This window comes from Poecilia reticulata, linkage group LG18, assembly GCF_000633615.1.
Source record: "Poecilia reticulata strain Guanapo linkage group LG18, Guppy_female_1.0+MT, whole genome shotgun sequence".
NCBI classification, from domain to species: domain Eukaryota; kingdom Metazoa; phylum Chordata; class Actinopteri; order Cyprinodontiformes; family Poeciliidae; genus Poecilia; species Poecilia reticulata.
The window spans coordinates 7584443-7603021 of NC_024348.1; the positions used below are offsets into that span (position 1 = coordinate 7584443).

An 18579-nucleotide genomic window follows, 5' to 3' on the forward strand; every position below is an offset into this window, starting at 1 on the left:
ATGAGCATTCACACTTGCATTTTCATAGGAAATGCACACTTTCTAGTTTTTATTTCAGTTCCTTTTAAGTTGTGTTTGCTTTCTCTTTTTGCACATCTGTTTTGGAAAATATTGCTTGGGAAGCAAGAGATCTGTGTTGAAAGTTACAAACAGTAACAATTAAATTAGTTAAAATAAAATATGGCTTAAAACCAAGAGCACATTTCATAAGAAGATTTCTCTTTTGATAAAAAAAAAAAATGTAATTGTCCCAGAAGAATCAAAGTCGATATTTGCAGATCCTGATGTTGGTTGTTCCATGTTGATGGGAAAATTATTTTATTCCAAGTTCAAACTGGTAGCTTGCAAAAAATGTCTGACTGGACACAACTTGAGATAGTGTCATAAAGAATAAATATTTTAAATGTTCCTTTAATTATCCGTTTTCTTCCATACTGGAAAACACTAGAGCTAAAATGAATGTGTGAGAAACCTTGAGCTTTTACCTGAGAGAGAACTGTTGGACTTCTGCTTGTGGAGCTTCTCCTTCTCCTTCTTTGTTTTGGGGATAATCTTCAGCTTCATGCTGCTGGTGCCTTTACTGCTGCTCCGCACAGAGTCCTACAAAACAAACAGTGGGACTAGTCCATACACTCCAAGAGCTCCCGCCCCCCCTCCCCCCGACAGGCTGGTTCAGGGCCGAGCGGCCTGTGACGACGCGTACCTCCTCGGAGCACTGCATGAGCGGACAGATCCAGTGGATGTCATCCAGCTTCAGCAGCTCGGCGCTCAGATTGTTCAGGGTCAATCGCAGCTCTTCCTCCTCGGGAAAATCCGACTGAAAGAAGAGAAGAAGAGGAGCTGGATCACTCGCTCCTTCTAAAAAGGTCAACATTTGCTTACGTTTCTTCCCGTCCAGCTACAATGAGAGTCTTCAGAATAAATAGACATTTAGGAATTTTCAACAAAAAACCCATGGGAATTTTAAAGGAAAATGATCTGCTGAAGAAGCTGAAGTGGAGCTAAGACACTTGTTTAAGAGTTAGACTATGAGAAGAGAAAAAAATAGTAACTCTACAAAAAACCTTGCAGGAATACATCAACATCCATAACATGATGCTAGTTTTGGATGCAGAGATCAGAACGAGGAGGCTTGGGAAAGAAGAAACTAAACTCATTGTAGAAGTAAAAAAAAGTCCTGAAACAGAGGCTCTCTAGTTCTCAACACTGCTTTTATTTTTGTTTGTCTGAACAAAGTGCTATTGTTTGAAAAGGCACACATCCGTAGATGAATCTACAGGCTGAACAAAAACAGATGTTCAAACTGAAACGGAGCGGTAACGGTGATGGTGCTGGACTCTTACCAGGAGCTTCCCGTCCAGCAGCATGCTGGTCTCGGCCTGGAGGACTTTACTGCTGTTGACGATCTCCACTGCCGTGCTGCGGCTCAGACACTGAAGCACATGAAACAACCTCTAAATAAGCTGCTCAAATCATAAATCACTGCTTCAAACTGTTACATTTCTAAACTCAACAATTGTTTGAAAATCAACAGACTGCCGTTTGACCCGAGAGTCAAACGTGGCAGAGAGTCTGTCCCCTCTCAAAGCGACCGTCTGCGTCTCCGTCGTGGTCTCACCTCGTTGCTGGACACCTTGGCCTCGGTGAGCACCAGGGCGGTGGCGTTCACGGCGTGAGCCAGCTCCTGCTCCACCAGCTTGTGGGTCTTAGCCGCCTCGCGGATCCTAAAGCAGAGGAGGGGAAAAAAAGCAGCAAAGTCATGACTGCTAATTAAAATGACACAACTGGTTGCAGTAAAGAGGCCAGAAGCTAACGGCGCGTACTTATTGATGAGCATGTCGGCCACGATGCCCAGCTGCTGCACCTGGGCGCACTCCTCCTCGGTGAGGTACTCCATGGACTGCTGGGAGTTGAGGCGCGGCCTGGCAGCGCGGTAGCTGTCGATCTTCCTCTTGTCCTCCCACGACTTGAGCGTGCTCTCAAACGCCTGACCGCACAGAAACAAACGACAAAACTGATCTTCAATAATTAGAAAAGTTAAAGACATTCCCTCCATGTGCTGTGATTTCTTGTGTTTAGTGATGGAATAACACTTCCTCTGATTTTTTTTTTTTTTTTTTACTCTTGTTTACCGATCCAGATCTTTTTTGTTTATCACCCAAAAAGCCTGTCGGTGTCTCATTATTTAGCTGGATCCGGGTCGTGCTTAAGGCGAATAACCAGCGAGCAAACACACTTTTGAGCGGCGAAGGAAACCATGGAAACAAACCACCCAAACGCGCTTGGCTCGAGAGAGAGCTCTCAGAGGTTTGAGCAACATGAAGAGGGAGCAAACACAGAGAGCAAAGATTTGATTTAAGGAGTCCTGAAATAGAAAGAAAGAGTCAACAACATGAGCAGTAGACTCAGGACAATATCCAGCTGCAGACTCGTGAGAGGAGAAATATTTCAGGCCCTACTCTGTAAAACTGTCTTCAGTTTTTTATTTTTATTTTTTACAGAAATGCTAATATGTTTGAATACATCTGGAAGTGTGAGCTCACCCTGTCTCTGGTGAGCATCTGAGCACGGTTCTTGTGCACAATCTTGACGATGCCGGGCGGCTGGATCCAGGCTTCCCCGTCCACCTGCACCGGGACGCCCTCGTCCCCCAGGATGGTGATCTTCACCTGCCGACACTGAGAGCAACACACACAGCGGACAAGGTCTCTCATCTGCGCCTTGAAAACACACACCTGCTGTAACAGCGACCACAGTTTCCTATAGCGAACATTTAGAGATGCAGCATTTTTACATCCTGAAACTAGAAGTATGTTAGAGCTGTAGCTAATGATTATTTCAGTAATCAATTGTTCAGACGATTAATTGATTAATCGGGTAAAGAAATTAGCACATTATGCAGATTTTTCATTGTAAGCATTCTCTTTACAATATCAGAAATACATCAAAAAATACAAGTAAACAAATTAACTTCCTGAATAGAAAAATGTTAACATTTTATTGCCTAAAATGCAATTACACAGCTTTAGTGTACGAACAATCATTCATAACAGAGCACATTACAAATACAGCGTAGGACTAATTTTTTGGATTAACTGATTAATAATTAGAGTATTAGAATATTTTTTACATAATTTTAACCTGACTAATATGCTACTTTTTTTATCTTAAATGCAGAAGTACCTTTTTGTGAATTGTTCCTCCAGTGAACGATTAATCGATTACTAATTTAATTAACGATTATTTAAATTATCGATTAATCACAATTAATCTGATTAATCGTTTCCGGCCTACAGTATATCAACATTTTTTAAGATGCACTTTTGTTCAAAATCATACAATCAAATTAACTACAGTAAAATTTTATTGTGGATCTTTGAAATCGAACCTTTTGCTGATGATGTGCAACATTTACAGACTTTATTTTGTAGCTAAATTTACAGAATCCCTGCTGAAGAAAACCCTTTCCAGCTCGGCATCATGTGCATAGGAAAGGTTTCTCACACATTTATTTTGAGCCTCTGTTACCTGAGCGATGCGGTGGTGCTGCAGGTTGATGACTCTGGACATGGCCATCTGCATGCTGCCAAACACTGCAACCACCTCCAGCTTCTTATCGTCGAACGACGGCGCTCCAAAGTTCTGAAGAAACAAATTATTCAAATTATTGTCAAAAGAGGTGCTGCTTTCGGTGTCGGTGGCTGTTTTTGAAAAATGAAGTCAGAAGAAGCTTCAAATGTTTCAATGCTGTTTCTGAAAGAAACAGGAATCGGCTAAAACTGGTACAGTGCAAAAACAAAATCTTACAACATGTCTTTGGTCTCGTTTCTTGTGCAAATATACTAGTACACTTCAAATAAGACAAAATAAGCTTAATAACTTTTCAGAAAGACATAGGAGCTGGTTTTAGAGATAAATAATTGTTTCAATAAAAGTGAAACAACCTGCCAATGGAACAAGATGTGTTATGAGAAAAAAGTCTAGTCCCACTATATTTCACTTCTAACTAATAGTTTTAGTCTAGTTTCTAGAGCAAATATATTAGTTCACTTGAAATAAGACAAAACTAACTTTTCAGAAAGATATAGAAGCTTTTTTTACTTCAATATTTCCTTAATATTGATGAAAAGTCCTAGTTTGAAGTGAAATAATATGCCAGTGGAAAAATACTTTTTTCCCACATTTTGAGTTAAAATGTCTTGTTATGAGATTATTTCATTTCTAGCTGGTACTTTTCATCAATATTAAGGAATTATTGACTTAAAGCAAGCTCTCAAATCTCACTAATGCTACTTGTTAGCTTTGTCTTATTTCAAGTGTACTAAGATGCTTGCAGGTCTTGTGTTGCCTCTGCTCTGTGTCTGTAATTTTCATGGACAGTTCTTCTGCTGATTGCTCACGTTGTCCTCTTTGGTTCCGCCCCAGAAGTTGATTCCTCCTGCATAGCTGGGAATGTTGAGAACCGCCAGGCCCTGCAGGCTCGGCAGCGACATGGCAACGCCGTCACACTGTGGAAAGAGAAGAAGAGTTCAGGGTGGCAGGGGGGAAAATGTGCTGATGGAAGCAGCTAAACTTGTGATTCTGCTCATTATGATGATGAGCTGCGTCTGTCTGACCTCCAACTGGACTCTCTGCTCCAGGTTCTTGTAAGTCTTCTGGACCAGCTCTTTGGTCCCGAGGACTCCGTACCACATCATGTTTTTGGTGCGACTACTGCGGATTGAGAAGTCAAGAGACACGCATTCAAATTTACATTTGCTGAAGTTATCTGATTTAAACATCAAAGACATACTTTGAATCACATTTCTTCTAATTACCCTGCTGTGTTAGAGGGATTATACCAGGATTATACCAGGAAATCTGGAAAACCTTAACTAAACAACTGCTGAATAAAAGAAAGTAAAAAAAGGAAGAAAAACCGACTCGTTTGTTCAAATTTGAGTTTGAACATCTGTGAGTTTATGCTTGAAAAAGACACAACTGGAGTCGATTTGACTGCAAAGCGATTTGTCTTTGCTCCATACCTGCATTTTTTGGGATGCTCGTCCCTCTTGTTGTTGAACTCAAGAGAGATTTTGGCGTCCAGTCCGATGCCAAAGTAGTTATTCATCACACACTTCTCTGTGCACTGACTAGAGAAACATGCAGGTTTTCAGTTAACTCAGTAAGAATCATTCAACCTTTTATCACCTTAAAATGCAAACATTTGTTTATTTTAATGGGGTTTCATGTGATGAACACAAAGTAGTGAATAGCTAAAGTAGGTTTTTTCCAAATGTTTCACAAACAGAATTTGCATCAAGCTCCATTTCATACAATTACATAAAATATTTCCTTCCAGAAGTCAAATTGCTGTGTTGTAATGAATACTTTTGCTACTTTGTGCTGGTTTCTTTGTGTAAAACCCATTAGAGCTGGAGCGTGTGATGAACTTACACTGTGTCCTCGTTGAAGGTGACTGCGTTCAGACTTTCTGTTTTCTCCAGGACGATGGGCGAAGTGGGACTCAAACCTCCTGGACACAATAATCACATCTGATTTTAACATCAGACATATCCTGGCTGAACATTTCTGGACTTATTAGAGATGCAAGAGATCGATTAATGAGTTTGTCTAAAGTTGATTGATCTTATCGATCGACTGGTTAACTGGTGAGCGTTCATTTTCTTAAAATGTTTAGGCAAAATTTTTCATAATATGCTGATTTAAAATAAAACAAAACATTACATTTTGTGTCAGCTTGTGAAATACTGACTAATAAAGAGAAAATTATGTTTTTCTCACATTATTAAATGGTTGCTCTTCAAAAAATAACATTTTTCTCAAAATCACTTGTACTTATTGGAAGGCGAAAATAACTTACTAGATATTGAAAGTTCCAGCTGTTATGGATAAATGTGAGCAAATATATTTACTCACAGGACATTTAAAGGACTACATTTAATTAAAATAAGCAAAAATATCCAGGCGGAGATTTTAAATTTAGGACATAAGGGGTTTTAAGTCACGCTACACGTTTTTTGCGTCCTCGCCTGCCAGTCATGATTGAAGAAGTTGACGCAGCTCCGCCATGCAGATCGGCTGAATGAGGGCTATTAAGGGAAATTTAAGGACTTGTTGAGTGTTTATTTTTCTAAACAGAACCACATAAATAGCATTTTGCATCCCAATTCAGACTCTGTTTGGACCGTTTCTCTTTCCCATTCTGGGATCTCTCTGCCATATTTGTTTCTGTATCAACTGGCTTAGGGATGGCCAGCGGCGCCCTCTGCTGGAAGGTCTAAGTGGATGTTATTACTTAATCGATTGGAACTAATTCTAATCTGATAAAACATTAACTTGATTAATTTATTTACATCCCCAGGTCTTATCCATTCCCCTCTGCTAAGCCTAAACTGACACCTACGTGTGTCGGCATCCTTCAGCTCCTCACTGTTCTCCCTGGTGATGGAGGATGAAGACGGCATCCTCTGGACCTGCGTGTGTCTGTTCTGCTCATCAACCACTGAAACGACGGAGCTCAGTCAGTGAGTCGCTCAAAGCTTTTTGAATTAAAGCAGCAGTGGAGGGCGAAGCAGCGAAGGGGGGAGCTACCTTTCTCAGCCTGTTCGATGATCTGCCTCAGGGCTTTCTTCAGGCTGTTGGCTCGCAGCATCAGCTGCTCTTTGGACCGATACGTTTTGCCCTCAGAGCCTGACTCGCCGCCACTTTCACCAGGGCTTGAGCCGCCACTCTCCTGGCTTGGTGCTGAACCTGCCGGCACCACCTGGGTGAAAGCAGATAGGAAACGTAAATCCCATAACACCTGTAAGGCAAAGATGTTTTATGCTCATTACGTCACTTTTGGTGAAATCCTAGAAAACCGACACGCATGAGATCGGCTATGTTTCACGAGTAGATCCACTGAATTCCTTCTTATGTCTACATTTTAACTGTGTGCGACAGGAAAAGGCTGAGGACTTTGCGAGCGTTTGCAGCGAGGCGGGCTGCAGGATCAGAGTCTGAAATCCTGTGCAGTTCTCAATTTGTCGTGCGACAGCGTGAAATCCTTCTGACATTTCAGGGCTTTGCTTTTATTTTCTCCACAAGATGAATCAATATGAGAATAAAGAAGCTTCAGCAGGAACAAAGCTGTGACTTTCAGGTTCCATCAGGAGTTCTTATGAGTTGAGGACATGTCCAAAAAACTACGTTAACACAGTGAATATTTAGCATGCAGGACCTTGGAAAAGTATGTACATCCCTTGGACTTTTCACACATTATCATAACACAAACACAAACTTCAAATCCTTCTTTATATGGGATGTTATGTGATAAACCAGCACAACATCACCATCAGCCGTGAGGAAAATAATGATGATAAAAATAATATAGGCTATCTGCAGGATTCAGCAAGTCAAATTTAAGACTTCTTAAGACCTTTTTAATGTCACTGTGAATTAAATTTAAGACTGAAAAGACTATAAATATAGGAGAAGGTTCTGAGGGGGGCAAAACAAAGCAAAAACCATGAACTTGGCTATGCGCCCATGTCAGAACAAGTTATCTAGCTAGCTAGCAAGTGGATGTTAGCAGCTAGTTGCCACTAGTCTCAAATGTCTTGTGTCACAGAGCGTAAGAAAGATGTTTGTGTACAACTCAAGTTTCTGCCTGACAGAAAAATCGTGTCAGAAAAAACCTTCGCAAAATGTAAGACTCGTGATTAACGTATTAAAGGCCAACTTACACTTTTCAAAGAGAATTTCAGCCATTTTAAGGCCTTAATTTTAGAGACACAAAATCCAGGACTATTTAAAGACTTTGTAAGGATTCACAGACATCTACCGTGTTTCCCCGATAGTAAGGCACCCCCGATTGTAAGACGTATCGGGGGTTTCAGGGGGGTCGGCTAATATAAGCCGTACCCCGAAAGTTAGACATATGTCTTACTTTCGGGGAAACACGGGGGTATTGCCGCCTCCCTCTCCTCTAGCTGCGCGCCGCCTCCTGCCCACATCCGCACCGTCCCCCTCTCCATACGTCACCGCGCCGTCCCCCTCTCCATACGTCACCGCGCCGTCCCCCTCTCTATACGTCACCGCGCCGTCCCCCTCTCCATACGTCACCGCGCCGTCCCCTGCACTTCCTTTTATAAAACTGTTTTGTGGTGAATACAATACTGTTCAGGTTGTTAATAAATGTTAATTTTATGGTTAAAACAAAAAATTCTACAATTTTTTTCCAATATAAGACATACCCCGAAAGTAAGACATAGTGGGGCTTTTGGGGATAAAAAGAAAGTAAGACACTGTCTTACTTTCGGGGAAACACGGTAGTTGGATTCAGCCTGCTGTCCTCTAAAAAATCCCAATTAAATACATAGAGGTTTTTAGCTTAAGTCTGTAAGAATTTAAATATATAGTGGTATGAATAACTTTAAAAATAATTCTGTGAACATACTGGATTAAAAGAACATTAATGCAGTCATTTAATCTGACCAAACAACCAGAAAACAAAAACTAAAGAGAACAAATAAAAAAAATAATAATTTGTGTTTATTCTAAATATTGTTCAGAATAAACATAATTTTTGACATTTCTCTTCAGGAGTCCCTTAGATGAATCTTGCAGAAACTAACATCAAGGATGACAAACAGGCCTACTTTGCTGGGGATGGGGGATTATATATAAAATCCAAAATTTTTTCCTGTTTTTCCCATTTCTCTGCAGCATGTCAGGCTCCTTTGATCATTACTGATACAGTGTCTGTACCTGAGCTTCTGCTTCCTCGCTTAAGGCCTTCACCAGCGAATCCAGTTTCTCGTTCAGCAGCGCGCACTGGGAGATAAACAGAGAGGAAGGATTGGACAGAGGTATTTCTATTGTTTATACTGACTTCAAAGTCCACTTCAGTCACACAAAGACAAAATAAAACAGTTTTGAGTATTAAAGCACACACCAGTAATGCACAAAAACTTTGGAGATGAAAATACAATGTGACCAGGGATAAAAGACAGATGTTTGTAGAAGATATTCCCTCCATTAACTTTGGTGACACAGCAGCTCTAAGACTGTCTGCACAATTAGAAGCTCACTTCCTACAAACTGAGCCTGGCTGATGAGTAAGACTGGGAGAGATTTGTTTATAAAGTAGCTGCACCCATCTAATTTATGAATCATTTAAATAAGGTCAGATTGCTATTTGGATACTGATACAATCGAAACACAAGACAGATTATATTAATGTATCTGCATTTTGCAAATTTTGTCCTTTTAGCACAAGTAACAAGACTTAAAGAAAAGAAAATTAAGCTGGGAGCCCTTAAAATGGTTCATTACTGAAAAAGGAATGCAGGCAATGATTCAGCGTCAATATAATAAGTCATGTAAGGTAAGAAGATTAAACGTTACTGTTTCTAGAAATCAGTAGAAATCAGCTTGTGGCTGATTATTTCTTTAAATGAGCCAAAAACTTTGTTTTGTCAGAAGGAAAACGTCAAATAATTCAGGAAAAAATTATATTTGTGCCCCTTCCTGGATAACATACCATTAAAGTTCAAAACTAACAACATAAAGTCTGACAGAGAATAAAAAGTGTACAAGAAAAGAGTTTAAAAAAATTAAATAAGGTTCAGCCAGCACTGATTTTGATCTCTCCTTTTTGAAGTTTTGATAAAAAATGTGCCAGTGCTTTTTAATCAGGCATGCAGATTACCTGTTTTCAGTCAGACTCAGGTTTTCAGAAGGAGATAATATCTATATAAAATAGTGAGGAAATGGAAGCAAATGTGACAGTTTAGGTGATTAAAGTGTTTTTTCTTATCAGATGTAAATGATACCCTTCATGATGTGCCTATGACAAACATCACCACTTAAAATACTCAAACGCTATTCAGAAACAGGGTTTCTGCAGGACTCAACTCAAATTTAAGACTTTTTAAAGAACATTATGCATTAAACTTCAAACTTGCTGAACAGCAGAATTGTGAAGGTGTTTGTGAGTGACTCAAACTTTTGCCTGACAGAAAAGATCCATGAGAAAAAAAACTACATAAATTATACTAGATTAAATATTCCAGCCACAACTAAATTTAAGACATTAACATATTTAAGTCCAATTTACATGGCACTGAAATGTAAATTTTTTAAGACATTAAAATTAATTAACGTCTTATTTAATGTCTTTAATGAATTTAATGAATCAAGGCCTTAATTTCAGATACATGAATTTAAGACTTTTTAAGGATACAGATTGTGTAAAAAGCAAAAAAGATGGCAGATCAATATTGGGTGAAATTGTTGTTTTTTTCCCTATTTCTAGCATTTTAGCTGAAGAAACAGCTAAAAATGCCATTAGACAAACAGATCGGCTCCTCTGCTCATCCTCCCAATGTTTGAAATATAAAACTGCAATAATGATCATATTATCCAAATTAAACTGTAAACTAACATTGTTTTACACTTTTTTAAGTGCTGGACCAGAAATTACACACATAATTCTCCACAATGACTACCTCACATGAAGAAGTAATAAAACTTGATGTTGTGCAGCGTTGTGTAGTCAATCCATTATAAACACACACACACACCTCCATCAGCCCACAGGGCCGGCGTTGGTGTTATACAAATGCTTACATAACCCCCCCCACACACACACACACAATTAAACACACTTTACCTTCTTTGCCATGGCATCTGCCTCCTCCTTGTTCTCTGTGGCTCTCTCGTATGCCTTCCCCACCTCTGCCACAAAATCGTTCACCGTCCCACACAGGAACCTGCCGACACGGGAGAGATCCGGCTTAGCGCTCGGCATCAAGCATATGATGCCTGATGATTGACACGCTGAAGATTTGATGATTCATGACGCTGGGGGGTTAATATTCACACATGCAGCAGCGATCTGCTGCTGCTGCCTACAGAGTCACTGTTTACTCACATCTGGTACTTTGCTGCTGGGTGAGTCAGCAGGCAACTTTCTCCAAACTCTCACTGCACTTAGTAAACATGAAATCATCTTAAACATCCTGTTCTTTGTTGCTTTATTTTGCCTTGATTGGATTTGGGATTTGTGTGTATTTTAAAATTAATACTGGGGAGTGAAAAAGCAGAATGATGCCAAGTTTACCTAAAAGAAAACAAACATTCTTCAAATCTAAAAGCAGCTTGTCTTCCTCATCAGTGTGAGGAAATTTAGTCAGAGAAAAACTTCGTTAATGTTCAGAGGCAACCATTAGAGCTTTCCATCACTTTATGCTGGTGAAATGACCTCACATATATTACAGTAAAGTGAGTATCAGCAGTGACAAATTAAACACAGCCAGAATCCATATTGTTACTGACTGAACATCTGTACATGCACTGCAAAAATACAAAAAACTTACCAAGTCTTTTTGGTCTAGTTTCTAGAGCAAATAGTTTAGTTCACTTGAAACAAGACAAAATTACAAGTAACTTTTTTAGGAAGAATTAGGAGCTTAAGTGAATAATCCTTTAAAATAGATAAAAAGTACACTATAGACATTTTTCTCATGTTATAGGTGACAATATGCCGGTGGAACTAGAATTGAGAAATTATTTAGCTAAAATAAGCTCCTTTATCTTGCTGAAAAGTTACATTTGATAGATATTCAAAATAAAAACACACATTTTATTTTCTCAATGTCTGAAGTTAAATCAGACCCAAGCTTTTCTGTTTTAACCAACATTATTTCTATTTGCTAATTGACAAGACATTTTTTTAGAACTTTTTGGGTAACTTTCCTCGAATTCAAAAGTTTACATAGATTTGGTCGGTATCAGTGATAACAGTTTGTCTAAAAGCATGACGTGGGTCAAATCTTTAACTGTTAGTTAGTTTTGTCTTATTTCAATTGTACTAAGATATGTGCACTAGAAACTAGCAGCTGCTTGGTAAGATTTAGTTATTTTACAGTGCAAAATACTTTTCCATGTATCTAACGTGGAGCAGGTCAGAACCATTTCCATCAGTTTAATGCAGCAAACCAAACGGTGGAGAAAAGTGCTGTGTAATAGCGGCTAAGCTAAGACTGCTGTGCACTAATGTAGTCAGACGCTTCATCCCTCTCTTCCTCTTAGACATGTGCACACAGTCGCGCCTTTAAGTGCACGTTTGCACTTAAAACAAGATCAGAGCAGGAAATCGATCCCTGCTGACCGAACATTCGCTTGTGAAGACTGTTTTTCTCATTATCGGTGACGCTCTCTTTCCCCTGGTTTTACAGCTTACGCTCATCCTTCCACACCTTTCTTCTTCCTATCTACACTTCAACCCGTTCCTGTTTCCTGTTTTAATGCAGGAATTCGTGGCACGTACTTGGCGGAGGAGATGACATCGCTGTGCTTGTCAGAGTCCAGGATCTTGGCCAGGTGGCAGGCGACGGAGTCTGCATACTGAGTGATGTGGACCTGAAGCATGAATAAAGGAAGACCCAGGTCAACCACAGAGGTACAAACAAGACTTTTATTTATTTTTTGGGATTACCTGATTGTAAAAAGACAAGAAAACCCTAGAAATGATGGCTTTTGGTTTAACTGGGTCAAAAATCATGTTGTCTGCCTAGCTTTATCTCTGGTGTGATAATGTCAGGTCATAATTCTAGCTAGCTCAGATGGTAGCCATCTGCTAACAGCTAGCTAGCCAGCTAACAAAGGTTTATTAGCTAGCTTGCTGGAAAGGTGTATTAAGCAGGTGGTTAACAGTAACAAAACACAGTGAAGATGTCTGAATTTTTAAATTTTGATGAATTTCTGACATTTAAAGGAATTAATTGTAAGTATATAAATTTAAGACTTTTCAAGTTACTGTAAAAACTTTGGGACTCTAAAAAGCCAATTTTCGCAGTAGTTCCCTAACGGAGAGCTTTGCATACATTAACGTCCCTCGCTATCCACTGGCGGCTCGATAAATTAGCAGCCTTCATTCAGCCTCGCTGCCAGATGCTCTGAGCTATGAAAGTTTTATACCCCAGAGTAGTCGTCGTGGATTACTAATTAAAGTTCACAGAGGTAATGATCAGCTGCAGGAGGTATACATAAAAAAAGATTATCTCCACTAAAAACAAAAACAAGTGAGATTAAGCTGCTGCAATAAAATAGGATTTTTAAGGGTGTTTTGTGGCCAAATTATTATTGTTTTCCACACTTGAGGTTTTCTTTAAAAAGGCAACAAAAGCAAACACATTAAGGGACATTGGTGTAGACATGACCAGTCTTAATAGCCGCCTGCATCATATTAGCAGCGCAGTGTCAAAGTTCAGCCTTCATTCCAAACTCACAGCTACCCTTCGTCAACACCTCCGCCGTTCCCTGAGGTTTGGCTCTGATTGCCTTGGCTTCCCTTTGCTACTCCCAGTAGTTGTTTTCCTAAACAACGCCTCAGAGCTTCTTATGAGCCCCAGTTTTTATGGATGCTATCTGTCGACGGCAGACAGCCTCCTCAAAGTGCTGAGGGCTGACTTACCTGCAGCGGAGCCTCATGGCTGTCGTCTTCCTTCACGGTGGGCGTTTGTTTATTGGTGGGGGGCACCTCGTATGTCATTACGCTCCATCTGAAAACACACACATGGGCGACAGGCCCAACATGAAACACTTTATCAGCAGCTGATCAGGCGGGAAGCAGAGGGAGGCGGTGGGGGAATTTGAAAGTGGCTGACAGGAGATCAAGAAAAACTCGACAGCAGTTTAAACTTGGAGCGGAAAAACTTTTTTTTTTTCGTCGCAGGCAAAGCTTACTGGAAACCTGCTGTCGCTACTGGCTTAGGTGTGTCCTGTCTTTTGACGACGAGGCAGGGAGGTTTATTTTTATGACACATTTTCAGTAACATGTTCAGAAGGAAAATAAAACAACAAACAAGCAAAAACATTACATTTCAGAACCGTGACATCTGCTAAAACGGAAGGAGTTTTATGTAGGGTGAAACAATTACTCAGATTAAACACGATTACTGAAATAATCGGCAACTATAACTGAATATTGGATTAATATATACATATTTAGAGCAGTAATTAAGCCAAAACTGTAAAAAAAAAAACATTTTGCATTTAAGATGAAAACAACTTTGTGTGTCGATGTGTTTTACCCAGAACTCCTGAAGTGGCATTGTTTTATCTTTTTAATCTTACACAACTGTACCAAACAGTCCAAAAGATAATATCAACACCCTGATTTCTACACTATGCAGTTGATCTGTCTGCACTGAAAATTTTTCTGGTCTTACTGGAGCTCTCTCTTCATTCAAGTTTGTGTTTTCTTTCAGATTTTTTCTCATTTTTGTTATTTAGTTTGAGTTGTTTTTAACACTTTATTGTATATCTGATCATACATGTGGGGAAAGATTAATCATTTTAATGATCTTTACTTTTGAATATTCCCCAACATCAACCCTGTTGAATTATTATAACCTTTTATGTTTTCAGTTTTAATGAGCGGATAAAACAAATAAGCCAAAAAAATAAATAAAAAAGCTCTGGATTCCTGTGGAACAGAAAATGTAAAGTGTAAATTAGGACATTTTAAACCTGCTGCACTGCAGCTTTTGGCTCAGGTGTTCAATTATTTACTTTGCTCCAGCCTTGCTGATTATTATAGAAATAAATACAATGAAAACAGTTTTTCTTCTGAATTTTTTAACAGCTTCAGTCTTCAGACAGCCCTGAACTCTCCATCAGAGGTAACTTTAAACTCAGATTCTAGCTAAAAGCCTTCTTTTAGCGGTTTCATTTACAAAGTGCATAAGCTGACACTGAACTCTGCTGAAAAGCGTTGACGATACAACATCCAAACCCTCCCCTCCAGGTTCTCACCGGTCCAGCATCTTGGTGGTGGCTCTCTCCAGCTTCTCCAGGATCTGCAGCAGCTGGGCGTCGTCGTCGCACAGGCCGCCCCAGCCAAGAACGCGGGCCAGGTCGTTGCCCGTCCCCAGGGGAAGGACTCCGAGCTGGCACTGAGGAGAGGCCGTGAAATCAGTAGACGGACGTCAGATCATGCTCGGCGAAGGTGGATCGAATCTCATTTCACAGGCTACTTGGTTATTAATTAACAGAACACTGATCTGGAATTAAAACTGTGTCGGTGCAGATGTGGGGCGGCGTTAATGCCTCAGAGATTAGTGGAAATAGCCAGTGCCTTTGCAGAATCCTTCCTTTTCTCAGAAACTTACGGTCATATTCAATGAATAAGAATATTTTATAAACATTTTATTTAAAAAGCATTCTTTAAGCAGGTATTAAGCATACTTTTTTCTTAATTTATTGACCAGCGCTGTGTTTTTCATTCATGTTCTGACCTGTTTGTGCAGGTTGAGCTTGTCGAGCTCCGACAGCACCCAGCCCACACTGCCGTCTCCGCCGCACACCAGGATGCGAAACGTCACGAACTTCTGGAAGAGCCGCAGCCTGTGAGCCGGAAGAGAGGGTCACCGTGGACAGTGGACGGGCGTCGTGAGGTCAGAGAACCAATGTTTCATCACAAACAGGACGTACCCGAGCTCTGGGCCTCCGTTCATCAGGTCAAAGACTTGAGCTGGGTTCAGAAGCTGCTTGAACTTGCGGAGGAACTTCACCCCCTGGTTGTCGCCGCTCTTGGAGTTCACCAGGACCAGGAGGGGGCTGGCACAAGATCCAGAGGTGGCCTTCCAGAAACCTAATGGCAAGGATTGGGAATTTAAAAAAATAAAAACAAACAACAAAACTGTAAACTGACGAGTCTGAAAAATATCTGAACTGGATGCATCAAGATATCAGCCGATTATTAAGTGACCAGCCGCAAAGTTAAAAATCTGGCCTTTCTTGCGGTGAGTGTTTGTCTACTGAGGTTGCACTGGCAACACTCTTCAGTGTGAACACTGCTAATGAAAATTGTTTATCAAAGGAGATATTTTCTGTCTGTTTTATACTTTAAGTCCTGGTCTATTGCATTGAAAATATGGAAATAGGAAATGCTACAAGTTTTTTGGAAAAAGGTTGAATAATAATAGAGAAAACACAGGGACTGATGTTTATTACTATCAATGCAGGCTAACAGTACTCGTCTCTCATTTCAGATGCTAAAGAAAGCTTAAAATGTCAACTCTCTAACTTATTTCTGTTTTCCTCTAACACACTTGGTGCGACGACGCCTCTGCTATTAAATAACTAATCAACCTGAACAGAAATAATGAGTTTAGGAATGGTATAAAAATCTGAAATCAGACTGTTTCCCTGGTCAAATAAATCTAAATAAATATTAATTTTTAGAAAGAGGTAATTCAACAAATTATGGAAATAAACAGGAAGGTTTTACTGGATTTATAGACCGGCTCTGGTGATGAGACACAAACGTTGTTTGAGAAAATGACAAAAAAAAAATTCAGAAAGAAAGAAAAAGATAACTTTGTTGGTATTTGCAGCTCCTGAAGAGAAACATCAACGTTTCTGTAGCTTTTACTCTTGTTTTTGTATTTAAAAGACGATGTTTATTCATGAAAAGCTGCAAATAAGTGAAAAAATAAATACAGCTTACAAATGAAAAGAATGAAAAGTTGACAAAATCTAAATTTATGACTCCATTGTAAACTATTTAGAGAATATAATCAAGTCATTCTTCATGCCGTGGAACTGCGCAGCTCTTAACATCAACCGGTTCTCAATTCCCAGTATTTAGACTGGACCAGTGAGATTCCTCGGCTTTTTCTCCCTTCTGTCGGTTTGACAGAACATAGAAAAGTAGGCTGTGTGAGTGTGTGTGTGTGTGTGTGCATGTGGGGGTGCGCGTGTGTGTGTGTGCGTGTGTGCGTGCGTGTGTGTGTGTGTGTGGGTGCTGTCTCACCATCTGAGTCGATGCTGTTAAGTGCAGTGGGTGGGATGATTGAGACTCGACATTGGCCCAGGGGACACACCTTCCCCATTTGTTCTTTACAGCTGTTATGCACCTGAAAGTACACACACACACACACACGCACACATAGTGATTTGGTGGACACAGTAATTGTAGATTTCAGTGGTGGCAGAAAGGTCGTTACATCCCACTGAAACCCACCAAATGCCAGTTCTGTAACCTTTACAAATGCCACTCTGGATCATTTGTGCTTGTGCCTCTGTGTGTTTTTATGTGTTCAGGATTGGACATTGTGTACTCCATAAGAAGCCTGCGGTAAGTGGGAGTGGAGGAAAGTAGAAGCATGGCGCTCTGTAGGATCTGCTGAACATGAGCACAGCGAGCTCAGCGCTCAGATCCAGGTTTTTCTATTTCTTACAACACGATGTAGATAAAACGTTTCCCCTCCAGGACTTCAACATGGCACCCGTCCACACACGTTTTTGTTTGTCTTTCTTTGAACGGGCTGTACTGAAATGTAATGCAATTTTCCTTTGGGATCAATAAAGTACAACTGATTGATTTTAAAATGTTTGTATCAACAAAGCAGTTAATAAATTACAAAAATAATTAGTAACTACAGCCCCACAAATGACCACATAGCAAAGTCTGCTGCAGTTCTGTCTGCTGTCCATTTTTACTCTTTTGTTCATAAATTCAAACATGTCACAAATGGGCATTAATGATAAACCCATTTGGGTAAAACTTTATTTGACGGGGCGTGAATAAGACCGACATGACACCGTCACGAACATATAAATCATGTAACAACCTGTTATGAAGATGAAGGAGTCTTCAAGAATGTTTACGACTGTTGGCACAACGCGCCATTCAGTAAATAATGACACTTTCAATGCAAAGCTGCATTAAAACTTGCATTAAAAGTGCCAATTTATTTGACACCCAGTCAAGTAAAGTGTTACCCAAAAGGGTTTAGGAACAGGGATAGTTTTCATCTTTTGAATTTGGTTGAGGCACTTTATAGATATCTTTACCTAGAAAGACATGAAGGTGCTTTGCTAAATTCTGTTACGTTTCTTTGTGAAAGACGTTGACACTTGAAGACGATGTGAAGAACGTCCTGTCTGCACAGAACACTCTGTAACGAGTTCATATCCAACATTTTTCAAGTCTTGCATCAAAAGGAAAAAAGAAACAAAACAATAAGAAGCTCTGATGCTGTTATAAACCCGAACCGGAAACTCTGATGACGTTTTGTTTAAACTTCTCTCGAGCTAAAAATAACTTTCGGCTCTAAACAAACGACGCTGATGTGAAATGACAGATGAGATCAATCCCACTCACGATGGCCTTGCACCAGAGGCAGCGCCAGTCCTGCAGCCGCCGCACGCTGCCGCAGTTCCTGTCACACACCACGCATTTGGCGCTGACGGGCAGGTTGCCTTCCAGCCACTGGTGCGGCATGGACACCTGAGAACAGACACAGGAAGCACAGCAACACCACTGGATGAAAGCACTTAGCTGAAGTGGAAAGGCCTTTTTTCTAGGTGTCTTTATCCAGAGGAAAACGTAGAATTTCATGAGCTGATGCAAGTCTCACCCCATCCTCATCCTCAATGATCTCATTTCCTATGGAAGCCAGCGTGGTCCACTTGCAGTTGTTGGTGGAGCGAACGGCACAGCGCTTGTGAGCCTTGAACTTGCAAACTGAAAAAAACAACAAAAAACACTTATTTTTAAAGTTTTACTTTTGACTCTAGCTT

General features: G+C 40.1%; 1 protein-coding gene across 3 annotated transcripts in view; it reads right to left on the reverse strand.

The window, feature by feature from the left end:
- Window positions 1-18579, reverse strand: part of si:dkey-172j4.3 (diacylglycerol kinase eta) — a 76909-nt gene that overhangs the window by 3118 nt on the left and 55212 nt on the right. For all 3 annotated transcript variants that reach the window (XM_017310526.1, XM_008435318.2, XM_008435319.2), the window contains 23 exons: window positions 18417-18523; window positions 18161-18286; window positions 16808-16910; window positions 15484-15643; window positions 15288-15396; window positions 14806-14945; window positions 13463-13550; window positions 12317-12408; window positions 10658-10757; window positions 8752-8817; window positions 6595-6766; window positions 6407-6505; window positions 5437-5515; window positions 5025-5132; window positions 4617-4713; window positions 4401-4508; window positions 3529-3642; window positions 2544-2678; window positions 1824-1987; window positions 1619-1724; window positions 1344-1433; window positions 704-817; window positions 486-600 (listed from right to left, as the gene is read on the reverse strand). In XM_017310526.1, coding sequence (XP_017166015.1) covers window positions 486-600; window positions 704-817; window positions 1344-1433; window positions 1619-1724; window positions 1824-1987; window positions 2544-2678; window positions 3529-3642; window positions 4401-4508; window positions 4617-4713; window positions 5025-5132; window positions 5437-5515; window positions 6407-6505; window positions 6595-6766; window positions 8752-8817; window positions 10658-10757; window positions 12317-12408; window positions 13463-13550; window positions 14806-14945; window positions 15288-15396; window positions 15484-15643; window positions 16808-16910; window positions 18161-18286; window positions 18417-18523 — 2592 coding nt within the window. The remainder of the gene's footprint in view (window positions 1-485; window positions 601-703; window positions 818-1343; window positions 1434-1618; window positions 1725-1823; window positions 1988-2543; window positions 2679-3528; window positions 3643-4400; window positions 4509-4616; window positions 4714-5024; window positions 5133-5436; window positions 5516-6406; window positions 6506-6594; window positions 6767-8751; window positions 8818-10657; window positions 10758-12316; window positions 12409-13462; window positions 13551-14805; window positions 14946-15287; window positions 15397-15483; window positions 15644-16807; window positions 16911-18160; window positions 18287-18416; window positions 18524-18579) is intronic.